This window comes from Eretmochelys imbricata, chromosome 5 (genome assembly GCF_965152235.1).
Source record: "Eretmochelys imbricata isolate rEreImb1 chromosome 5, rEreImb1.hap1, whole genome shotgun sequence".
Classification (NCBI taxonomy): Eukaryota; Metazoa; Chordata; order Testudines; family Cheloniidae; genus Eretmochelys; species Eretmochelys imbricata.
The window spans coordinates 120,273,831-120,286,577 of NC_135576.1; the positions used below are offsets into that span (position 1 = coordinate 120,273,831).

A 12,747-nucleotide genomic window follows, 5' to 3' on the forward strand; every position below is an offset into this window, starting at 1 on the left:
ATCTCCTTCCTTAGAAGTTTTTAAGGTCAGGCTTGACAAAGCCCTGGCTGGGATGATTTAATTGGGGATTGGTCCTGCTTTTGAGCAGGGGGTTGGACTAGATGACCTCCTGAGGTCCCTTCCAACCCTGATATTCTATGATTCTATGTGGAAAGCCACTGAGGTGCACTGCTCTGTGCTGTGCAGTGGGTTTGGGCTTCCTGCAGATTGGCGTCCCCTGAGCAGTGAAAATACAACATTCATGTTGTTTTTTAGCCTTGAAGGCCTATGGCGGGGAGAGGACAGGCTTTGGCACGTTCGTGAAACAACTGGCAGTGTGAGCATGTGGTCCAAGGAAACAGAGACAAATTACAACCAAATATAATTTGTCAGAGTTCTGGCATATGGAAAAATGATAAAAATAATCTTCAGACAAATACCGAAAAAAGTACATTGTAAATTAATACTACACTAGAAAATAAGATTTTACACTGAACTATACTGACAAAAAGGTGAAGAAACTGCACAGCAGGTCTACAGCATAGATGAACAAAAGTCAATTAATTAAAATTGGAAATTCTTATTGTAAATACTTCTAAAACGGAGGGGCAACGTCAGAGTTTACATGCAAGGTGCTGTCAGTTACATGTCAACGAGAGGGTGTAAGTTGGTTCATTTGAACCTAGGAGTCAAAATGGATGTAACCTACACATCAATGGCATTGAAGAGCTGGTGTATCAGGAAAAGCAACTAACTCGAAGGAGGAAGGAGTGGCTACACCTTTTTTCTGTCCTTCAGCATGTAAGTTACACTCACACTCCCTTACACCCAGTTACTGATACCACATTACATTTCACATCTGAATTTGATAGCCTTTCAGAGCAGAAGCAAGAGCATAATGTTACCTTTTTGCCAGTCCACACTTCATTGCTCTGTATGTTACTTTTGCTGCAGTATACAGGCTCACTCCTCACCTGCTGTAGTCAGTGGGAGTTTTGGGTTCAGAGAGAAAACAATCAAACCTTATGTTTTTATAATAAATGGATACCTAACACAGCCATATATAAATCACCTGGGCCAAATTCTCTGCTGGCATAAACTCGTACTGTTCCACTGAAATCACCAACAGAGAATTTGGCCTCCTGTCTACAGCCTTTTCTACCATGGAAGGCCAAGCTCTTTGTGACAAGACATTGCCACGGAAGATGATGTGACAGAATTTGCTAAATGCATTTCCTGTGGTTTAACTTCAGTAGAAAGTCCCCACTAAGTGGGGAGCAGCACCTTCACTGTATGCTCCCTACCAGCCCCGGACATACACCAGAGGCTTGCTATCCATTTTTACAAATGTTATGTCTAGTTTGGTATATGAAGTACTTTAGCTTGTAGCAATACACAGAAACTTTCTTCATGGCTATTGTGGGTTCTTCTACTAACTTATAGTTAATGCTAAATGTTTTACCTTATAGACATAACTGTCATTTGGATGGATCACAAAATACACATCTGTCTTCTTCCAAGGATGTTCCTTTGCAAAGCTTAAAACTTTGTCAATCATAATATCTGCCACTTCATCATTTGGCAAATTTAACACTCCAGTCCCAATTGCAGGGAAGGAAATTGAGGGAAGCTGATACTCCTGAATCTTAAGCAAACATCTTGACATTGCAGTTTTTAGTCCCTGCAGAAAAAAAAAAGGAGAGTTTTTAGACCTCACTTTACTTTTTGACCTGAAAAAGAGAAGTGAAAATCCACTGTAACTGAATGTCACCTTGCGTGAATCACTGCTGCTTTGTGAGGACCATACTATGTGGAGCACAGACTTGCAGGCAAGATTGTATCCTTTTGTCAATATGAATTTCTCACAGTATGGAGGAAGTTTTTGTAACTCAAACAGAAATTCCTTCTGAAGAGATAGGCCTGCTTTTTCCAGAATTGCTCTTGAAATGTTTCCTCTTGAGAGATCATCATTCATGACCACAGAATTAACAATAACTGCAGTCTGGAAGAAAAGAACACAAGATCTCAGTATATTTCACTTCAGCTAAATGCATATTTTACCTGCACTGCAGTTAGATCCCCACTTCAAATGTAACTGTGCAGCTGGTGAAGTTTTTCCTTATTAAAAACACCATCCCATCCAGACACTCCCCCTTTTAAGGTACATCTTCACTGCATGCTTCTTTTGGCAGTGTGTAGAACACATACCAGCATACCCCCCGCCCCACCTGGGTATAACTAGCAGTGTTGCTGGTGAGGCATGTAGAGTAAAAAACATAGTTGAAGCCTGTGGATATGTACACAAGTATATCCCTTACATGCTTTCTACTCACCCAAGCTGTGCCTCCCTGTCTACACTGGTATTTTTATCTGCTGAAACTTTCCCCCTCTGTCTCCCCCTGCCAGAGCCTTTCATTGACAGGAGTAGCTACACGCCGCAGCAGGCGGTGGAAACAACAGGCTTTTTGGTGTGGCGCACAGCTACACGTAGCCTACATGCCACTGACAATGGTGCATAATATAGATGTAGCCGTAGAGTAGTAAGCTCTGCCAGCCACACTAATAGTCCTCGCCATCTTGTGTACTCAGGAGGAATTGCAAAATTATGGCTGCCTTCTGTGCAGGAGCACTGTGCGAGGATGGAAATCCCTGAGCTTTCTCCTTCTGCCCATCACGTACTCCCTAGGGCTGCTATAATTTGGAACTGAATTTGAGAAATGCAAAACTTTTGCTTATGGTATTTTGACCACAGAAATAATAAGTTGAACCTTGCTCTTCTCTGGACTTTCTCCAATTTGTCCACATCTTTCCTGAAATGTGGCGTCCAGAACAGGACACAATATTCCAGTTGAGGCCTAATCAGTGCAGAGCAGAGCGGAAGAATTACGTCTTGTGTCTTGCTTACAACACTCCTGCATGATGTGATAGAAGCTAGGAGAGTAAACTTCTAGGGGATACATGAAAAAAAAGTTAACTATTAAAATACTATATTAAAAAAGTAAATGTTAACATAACTTTATTGTATTGACTGTCCTGACTATCTGTTGTTTTCTCCTGTTCTCTCATAACAGGGCTCACTCACACTTTTCATAACTCAGTAGTATTATTATAAGAAGAGATCGGGGTATATAATGTATTGGTCCACTGATTCTAATGTTGGGTGGCTAAAGGCAAAAGGACAAGATGCACGTTTACTGGATCAATACAACATGCCTTCTAATCTCCTTGTGTCCAATCCTGCAAGGTGCAGGGATGCAATGCCATACTCAGCACTTCACAAGATCAGGGCTTCATGTGCCACTGGAAAGACTTACTTGCTGATCTTCAATGTGTCCTCTTATGATGTGTAGGCAGAGACCATTGATTGTGATGGAATCTGGAAGCTGGTTCGCTGAAGCTGGTGGAGTCTCCTGCAGTGCGTTGATGTCACTCCTGCCCAGCAACTCTTCACAGGCCTTTCTCATTGCTGTAGCTGTGGATTCAGCAACGTTCACCAAGTGGATTTCTTTGAACCAGCCAAATAATGGAGCCAGCTCAACAAAATTCTTTATAGTCCGTACCATCACATGAGCACATAAATCTAGTGGGAAGCCACAAATTCCTGAGCTCACTGCAGGGATTGCAACAGACTTTATATTATTCTCTGGAGTATTAACATATTTCAGGACATTTATAATGGCTGTCTCAAGCAAGTGACAACATCTCTCACTTTCATTTGCAGACCATCTTGGACCTACTGTGTGGATAACTTTCTTACAAGAAAGCCTGCCTCCGCCTGTCACTGCTATCTGGCCAATGGTGAGAGTTCCCTGGCGCTCAATGTAACGTTTACTCCCTTGCTTAATTTCTGGCCCACCAGCTTTCACCAGGGCAAGAGCAAGGCCTCCAATATGGTGCAGATGTTCATGGGCTACATTCACCAAAGCATCAGCATTATGTCTTGTCATATCATCCATCCAAACAGATATCTCAATTCCTTCCTTCAGGCTTTTCCTGTATACTTCAAGGGGACATCTTATAGTCTTAAAGAGAGACATGCAACCAAACTTCTTTTCAATGAGGTCATGTAGACAGCTCTCTCTTCTCATAAGGATTTCATAAACATCTTTACTGATGGGAATTGTTAAATTCTCCTCTGTATCCTTGCTGGACACTAGATAATAAAACAAGTTGAAGAGAAATGTAGTAATCCAATGAAAAAAACATTTTTAATGCAGACCATATTTTAAAGCTTTCAATCATTTTTTAAATTGAGTTGGGACGATAAAGGAAAATTACTTACTGATCATTCCTTTTGTCATAGTCTTCTCTTCTCCTATTCTACCTTAGAGACACAGCAAGGACAGACAGTTTTTGGCTCCCTTTACCAGTAAAGCCAGGAGGCAAAGGCCTTACAAGTGAGAGCTTCCTTATAGAAGCCCCAGTCTGGCCCCATTCTTGCCCGTGTCAGCTGCCATTAAGCTCCTCTTAACCCAGCCAGGCCAATTCTTTGTCTCCTACATCAAAGTGCAGCCTGTGAGGACTCTGTTGTATGGGCCAGTTTACAACTTACACCCTCACCTTTGTTCCAATCAGATGCCATTCCCTGACTTCCCAGGAGAAACTCTTCTTCCTTCCTCTGTCCATGTGAACTTCCTGTTTGGACTCTGGGTCATCCCATTATCCCATCCTTCCAGGCCTTTTCTCTTTCCCTCCCTCCTTCCAATCCTTCCAATCCAATCCAAATCACCACTGATGTGAATTTTAGAGACGTGGGAAGCCCATTTTGATTGTGAAGAACAGAAAAGGCTAAGCATCAATATTCTGGAGCTGCCAGATATCCACCTCATCCTACAAACCTGTGAACACCTTGTTTTCCAGTCCCATGTTCTGACCCAATAAGCTCACTCTTTAGTTCTGCAGCTTCTCAGAGGCCCTTCCTTTTTGTCCACAGCAGAGAGTCCACATTCTCCCTACAAGTTTTAACTTTAAGTAGCGCTACAGGAGAAGAAAATGGGCCACCATCTCACCGTTTCACATAAGCCACCAAACAGCTTTCAGATCATCATTTTTTTTTATCACAACTCACTGGGAGTGAATCTCAACTAGCAACGTAGAACTGCAAAGGTCTTTATACCATTACAAATCCCCTCAGTTACATAATCCTCCGTATTAGTAGATTTCTATAGAACTACATACAGGAGATCTCTTGTTAACTTCTTTGTGTAAATCCTTACAATTTGCATGAGTTTACCATACTTTTCAGCTGAGCTACAGTATCTAGTTCTCCTCTCAGTTATAGTCTAAAAATAGACTGTCGTGCATCTCATTGTCACTCAGGTGCACTGAATTTAAGCTGTTTTTCATCCAGGCATTTTTTCTTTAGCATACCTGTACTGTACTTTTACAGGTGTGGGGAAATCATGTAAAACTAATTAAGCATAAAATTGACATCCTCGTCCAGGTTGTACATTTTGGTTTGCTTTCAACTAAACCATGTGCATGCTTTCAAGTGTACTTATTTTAGCTGCAGTGAAATTTCAGTTCAAAGAAGAAGGGAATAAATTCATAAATTCTAATTTGCTCCATAAAGTGAAAAGAAAGCTTACCTGAATCGTAATCCTCCCTAGTGGTCTCTGGTGGTGAGATTCTGGCTTCATGATTCACATGGCTTGATTCCAAAGAAAATACATCTGAATCACGCTGTTTTAAGAGTGAGGAACTAGCTTCTCTCTCTGTTCCCACATTTTTCAGAAAAGGAAGGTACTGCTGACCACTTATATTATGGTCTGTCTCAAAGCAACTGACCTGTCCACAGTAAGACAGCAAAGATGTTAACATGCTTTGCCTCTCACTTGATCTCAAAGGAGAACAAGACTCATTTTTGTAATAATTTAAGGACTGACTTGGGCTGTTCTGTATGTTGTCAAGCAATTCTGAATACTGATAATCTCCTTGAATATTGGAGAGCAAAGACTTGGAAAATGAAACTTGAGGAAAGGTCATGTTGAAGCAGCTCCATTGTTCTTGGGGTGATATGGTTTTCTTGGGTGATTTTGGAGGAATGGAAGAATCTAGGTTGTACAAAGAAGTGATGTCACAAAAATGCTGAAATGAAAGGAACAGACTTAAGAAATGTTTATGGTACAATTCAACACTATACAATCCAAATATGAAAAAAAGTTAAATTAGTTTTCAAGATCTTAAGATATAGATATATTTATCTGTCTGCCCAAAACAAAAAGTTACCATTTCTCTGGTGGCCTTTCTGCGCTAACAGGGGCATGGAGTATTTCATGCTGTGAGAAGATTTAATGGACAGGGGAGAACCAGATGAAAAGAAGAAGTGTAAAAGGAAAAAGGTGAGGAAACATTTCGTTGTAAAAAGCCCCAAAATTAAGATTAACATTAAAGGAAACATAGGCTCTAGGTCAGGAGTGGGCAAACTTTTTGGCCCGAAGGCCACATCTGGGTATGGAAATTATATGGCAGGCCATGAATGCTCACAAAATTGGGGGTTGGGGTGCGGGAGGATACTCTGGGCTGGGACCAAGTGGTTTGGAGGGTGGGAGAGGGATCAGGGCTGGGTCAGGGGGTTGGGGCGTGGGAGGGTGTCAGGGGTGCAGGCCTACACGGAGGTGCAGCCAGGCGGCTCTGTGCGCTCCCTGTCCTCAGGTGCCACCCCTGCAGCTCCCATTGGGCCACAATGGGAGCTGTGGGGGCGGTGCTTGGGACGGGGGCAGCGAGCGGAGCCCCCTGGCTGCCCCTACGCATAGGAGGCAGAGAGGAGACATGCTGCTGCTTCCAGGAGCTGCATGGAGTGGGGCAAGGCCCTGACCCCTCTCCCCGGAGGGAGCGCCGGAGCAGGGCAAGCCCTGGACTCCGCTCCGCAGCGGGAGCTAGAGGGCCGAATTAAAACTTCTGGAGGGCCAGATGCGGCCCCCGGGCCATAGTTTGCCCACCCCTGCTCTAGGTAATAAAAGACACCTTGTTCTGAACACTCCAGAGAAAATGTTGATGGCTGGGGTATACACTGCCCCTCTTGAGTAACACTTTTAGAAGCCTCCAACACTGATGTAAAGGGGACCCAACTCAATGGTTAAATATTAGTATATATGCCAATTCAGATATGAATAAAAAATACTCTAAAGCAATAAGGACTAATGCAGCTGGCAAGCAATGAAAAAAATATAATAACTTAGTTATCTGATTAGATTTTAAAATATTAGAAAATAGATCTGATTTTAAAATATTAGAAAATATAAACATATAACCTCAGAAACCCTTATTTATTACACAGACAGCTGGACTGCTAGTAAAATATATAAATTTACTATGTCCAACCTTTAAAACTTTTTCTGGAACCTCAGGCAGGAGTTCCTGAAGTTGGTCAAAAGTTGCCAACAACAGCCACTTCAGTGAAGACCCCTTCTTTAGCAGGAGCTGAGCTACTAGAGGGTTTATACATGGAAAAGTAAGCAAGCACTTCTCTGCCTGGGGGGAAAAAAGTCACTGTCAGCTTCCAAAATGATCCATTTGGGACATTCAGCTTGCTCTGTCATTAGAAGGCAAAGAGAGTATCATCTTTATATAATCTCTGGACACAGAATCTGTCACAGAACCACAATTCTGAGCAGGCAGGCCTTGTATACACCACCTAAACATCTATAAATAGAATATCTTTCTAGTGGGGGAACAAATTATGCACAACTGTATGGTAAGAAAGGTGTATAGGAAGATGAAAGTAACAGCTCTATACCTAAGGTTGACAACAATGATCCATTTAATCTGGATTTTCAACACACACTCCAAATGTACTTACTTTGGACCCAAAAAGTCACATGTTTACTCTCAGGTTAGAATAGATTTTTTTCGCCCCAAGTTCAAGGGAAACTGCCCAAGCAGTGTGTTGTACTCTATATAAGGCCCTTCGTTTTCAGGTTTTATTTGGCTTAAAAAGTTCTGGGAATTTAGGAGTAAGCGAGGGGTGCTCAGTACTCATGGGCGGCAGCAGTTGGGAGGTCTGGGCTGCCAGGATCCAGCTGCCTGCCCATCTTGCTCCCCAACTAAGCAGAAGTAGATGGGCTGCGCTGAAGGCCTGGAGTCAGGAGGTGGCTCTGCCCGGCAGGGAAAGCAAATGGGGACTATCATCCAGCTCCCCTGCCAATCATGCTCCCCCACTACACACTGGGCTACCTGGCAGGGAGCCACCTGATAGGGGAGCCCCTCCCTCAGCTGCAGGGGCTCAGCTCCTTTCCCATCTTGTCATCTCACTTCCCCATGCAGATAGGCTGATCCAGCATGTAAATATCTATTCATCAATTATCTGATGAGTAAATAAACAAACTCTTACTATCTTGGGCTCCATACTGCAAGCACGGGACTAGTCCCATTGACTTTAATGGGATAAAATACATACTTATAGTTAAGCGTGTGCTTAACTGCTATGTTGGCTTGGAATCTAAGTGTTCAGAACCCTGCAGGATTCAGCCATTGTTCTGTAATCTGGCCCAGTTTAGTTAGCTTTTAGAATTTGGTGCACAGGATTACAGTGTCACAATAAACAGGATGAGTCTTTTCCAGCCGAGATATTCAGATTGATTTGCTCCCTGGGATATTCTACTGCCTCTTAACACTGAGGGTGAATCCCTCTTCCAGCACAGCTGCCCCTGAAAGCACTGGGGAATGAAAATTGCATCTACTTGTGTCTGTATGGATGATTCAGGCCCATTGTGTTTATATTTGACAACAAAACAATAGAAAACTGGAATAATGAAAACAACCTAGCATTTTAAATTGCTTACAAACAGTAAAAGAACTGCTACACTTAGCACAAAGACAAACAAACCTCAGATGGCAAGATAGAAAGCCAGGATTTGTCCAACCATTCATGAGGATTTGTTTTAGAAGACATCAAAATGTTGTCAGAAATCTGACGAATTAACAATGCTGTCTCTTCAACCCCTGGCACAAGAGCTACCTAAAATAATTTAAAATACTTTAGCTCAAAGGTTATACTTATACATTGGTCTGCAGCAGGCAAGAAACTAGAAAACTTAAAGATGGTCCTGAAACCAAAGGCCCATAGTCATTAAAATTGCTCCATGCAAGTGATATGAAGGGCTGTAGCCTCCATCTTCAGCCCTACACACTGGCTCTGGATTACTCAAACTCTATGTAGGTAAAATTAATTTCACTACAACACCTTTTAGATATGATCAAATATGTAGCTATAACAATACTCCCTTTCAAAAAAGGTAATTCTTGTGAGCCTAAATTTGATATGTTATAGTAAAGTTGTAATAAGTTCCAGGAATTCAGGATATTTAGCATTTTGAATGCCTAAGTAATTTTCTAGTGAATTACTGAACATACACATTGAATTGTACAAGGACAGACTTTCAGATATGTCATTTCCCTATAGCTAATTTGACTAGGATAACTTTGCAGCAGATTTGAATGTATATGTGACAGTAAATCACCTTATCTTTGCAATTTATTTTATGCATTTATATCAGCTAGTCACACATACCAACTTGATGAATCACGAAAACTTTCCCCTCTTTTTTTAATTTCTACTACTCCAAATATTGGTAAAATTGTTATAGAAAAAAACATTTTTATAAACTTTCTTCTTAGTACACAATGGATAAAATTTCTTCTTAGTGCACTTAGTACATCCCTCTGCCCCAATTATAAAGTTTGCTGGTATAATGACACCCGTAGAGAAAGCTTTTTTTTTTCACTTTTAAAACAATAGATTTGTCTCTGAAGAATCTTGTAAATCACCTTCTTTAGTATCTTTTTACAAACAGTGACATTAGCTTTGACTTGTGAGACAAAATGTAAGCCACACCACACTACAAAAACTAAGATAATATAGCTGGGTTCATATACACAATAATGGATTGATAAAATTATGTTTTCTGAGTATTATGACCTCTAGTGGTAAAACACAGCTATTTCTGATTCTTAGTATGAGCCCTATTCAATGTCCATTGAAGTCAATCCGAGCCTCATTCAATAGCAGTGATCACGCTCCTACATTTCATTTTAATCAGGTATTTAAATTTAAAATATTTCATAAGTTTTATTTTGAGTACATGCTTTATCAAATGTTTTGGTAATGGCATAGAGGTGGTTTTATGATATTGAAGTAGACTTATAGACATCTTTACTAAAGAAATTACCTTCACTTCAAAGTCTTCTGATTTCTGTGAAAATGGAACCAAAGCAGCATAAATTAAGGATAGATGATGCAGAGTCTTTCCTGTGAGGCTGTACCTGAAACAGAGTTGCATTATACTCACTATAAATAACTATACAAGGGACAGCTTTAGTTTAGGTTCAATTGCACCTACAGAAATCATGAAACTAAGGGTGCTGAACCTGAGTGGTACTATGACCCTGTGTGCCATGTCATAACACCTGGAGTGGGGCACCAAGCCCAGGCCCAGACCTACAGGACTGGGTTGTTGCTGTGGGGTGAGTGAGGGGCAGGCTTGCTCGCCAGGCCATCACCCCTACCTCCAGGGTTCTCAACTCTGCACCAGGCTGTGGGTATTTATTGGATTATTATCCAATATTATACTTCCTAATTTTGTTCTTACCAGTATTGTTGAAATAATACATAAATAATAGATCATGCTCTCTTTTGTATTTATTTTTTGTTTTGTTTCATACTGCAATTACACTAGAGTTATTCGCAAAAAGAAAAGGAGTACTTGTGGCACCTTAGAGACTAACCAATTTATTTGAGCATAAGCTTTCGTGAGCTATAGCTCACTTCATTGGATGCAGGAGGTTGCATCCGCCCCTGCACTATACATTACAGATATTTGATAGCTGCATATAATATTTTCAAAATGACAGACAAATTCTTCTGGGACTATGTAGTTTGCCAGCCAGAATTCTGAATATTAACTACAGCTCTGTGAACATTAATTAATAAATAGCTCTGCAAGGAGCAACCGGAATGCAGCTGAATCACTCAATAGGAGAGGCTGCATTGTGAGGGAGAAAAATGATGTCAGTCTTCAGTGCACAATCAGTGCTATGAGGCAACAGCACTGGAAGGGAACCCAGTTAATAAGGGAAAGAGTCCAAAGAGAAGGTAGCCAGTGCAGGGAGAATGTACTGCTTACCACTAGCTTACAAGAGAAGGCTTATGGGAAGAAAACGGTGGTTACATGAGACAGCAGAATCAGAGATTCAGGAACTACTTATGAACGAGGCAGAGCTTCTGGAGCAAAAGCAGAAGGGTCACTGGAAATGATTGACAGATTTGGAGAATACATGCATAGCTGCCAGGTGGGATATAATGCTGATGCCATGATTAACGGACATGTACTTGTAGGACATTAGTTTATTGTAGTGCATTACAATGCGCGGTTCCAATGGTTACTGTTGTCAAGCCAGTATTGTCTCCAGATATGTTGATTTTCCCTTTTTTAATATCAAAGGATGTCTGATCTAAGTATTAACTGCTTAGAAAAGTAAATTTCTTTTTAAAACTGAATGGTTTATCTCTTTTAACATTTTGTTTAACATCTTTTAACATATCTCTTTTAACATTTTGTTAAGTTACTTAGTTCTAGTTGTTCAGGAAAAGTTAGCACATGTGACTCCATTTTGGTTTGGGACCCACCATTGTTTAAATGCCAGCACATCATACACCAGGAGGAGTAATCCTTAGATACTGAATCCCTGTGAAAATCCTCCTCCTTGTCTCCAGCCTGCCTTGACTCCCAGTATCTGGTTTTCATCAGTCTCTAACTCCCTGTCTCTTGGCCTTGATGTGAGGCCTCCCATCCTGATAATAAAAGTTACTGATGCATGGCTTTAGGACCATGCTATGTAATTAACATACTGGTATAGCACGAGGAATGCACCAAGCAGGGATAGGTGGTAGATAAGACAAGGGTTTGTTTATTGGCTAAGGTTTCCGATGCACGAGGGCAACATGCTTTGCTAAAAGGTATATAACCTTTGTATAATCTGCATTCAGGGTCCCCTCCTGGCTAGCAGGGGGGCATCACGCTCGAGCGTAATAAACTTAGTGTCTTTTGGGAACTCTGCAGTTGTGGACTTTATTTCTGTGCCTCAGCCTAGATTCGAACTGTGCGTGACCTATCAGGTGTAATTCGTAGCACTGGTGTGCGTGTCCTACCAGGTGTAATTCGTAGCACTTGTGTGCGTGTCCTACCGGGTGTAATTCGTAACATAGTAAATCATTTTGCATAGTGACAACTCTGCTTTGTAATACCATGCTAGTAGAATGAATGTTTAACTTACTCTGAATTCAGTCTCTCTCTGGAATACAAAATGATCCAACAGCAACTGTATTGGAGTGATAGTGTCACCAGTCTTAATATGATATTATCAGAGGATTTCTCGTAATTCAGTTCTTCCAAAGTCTACAGCAAAATTAGCACAAAAAAGGTAAAAAAACTGAATATATTTACAAGGCTGCTGTAAGATTTAAAATGTGCATCACTATAATGTAAACTTTACAGTTGAGAAGGAGCCTTATTAAGTGGATAAAGCTCACTGGACTGGAAGCCAGGAAACGTAGATTCTATTCGGACTTTTATTCTGTGTGAATTTTGGCAAGTCAGTTGACCTCACCATGCTTCAGTTTGCCGTTTGTAAAATGGGGATATTTATGTACCGCACAGGTTTGTTCTTAGGCTTACGGAGAACTATAAAAGTGCAAATTATTATTATTAATCTTTACCTTAATCAACCTATATGTATTACACTATGGATGTATTGGATTTATAAAGTACA

The 12,747-nt window shown here is 41.0% G+C and overlaps 1 protein-coding gene across 1 annotated transcript in view; it reads right to left on the reverse strand.

The window, feature by feature from the left end:
* SHOC1 (shortage in chiasmata 1) overlaps window positions 1-12,747 on the reverse strand; it is a 117,847-nt gene that overhangs the window by 13,341 nt on the left and 91,759 nt on the right. The window contains exons 22-29 of the mRNA XM_077818051.1: window positions 12,253-12,374; window positions 10,149-10,242; window positions 8,807-8,938; window positions 7,303-7,452; window positions 5,568-6,066; window positions 3,294-4,132; window positions 1,751-1,981; window positions 1,442-1,660 (exon numbers count right to left, since the gene is read on the reverse strand). Coding sequence (XP_077674177.1) covers window positions 1,442-1,660; window positions 1,751-1,981; window positions 3,294-4,132; window positions 5,568-6,066; window positions 7,303-7,452; window positions 8,807-8,938; window positions 10,149-10,242; window positions 12,253-12,374 — 2,286 coding nt within the window. The remainder of the gene's footprint in view (window positions 1-1,441; window positions 1,661-1,750; window positions 1,982-3,293; window positions 4,133-5,567; window positions 6,067-7,302; window positions 7,453-8,806; window positions 8,939-10,148; window positions 10,243-12,252; window positions 12,375-12,747) is intronic.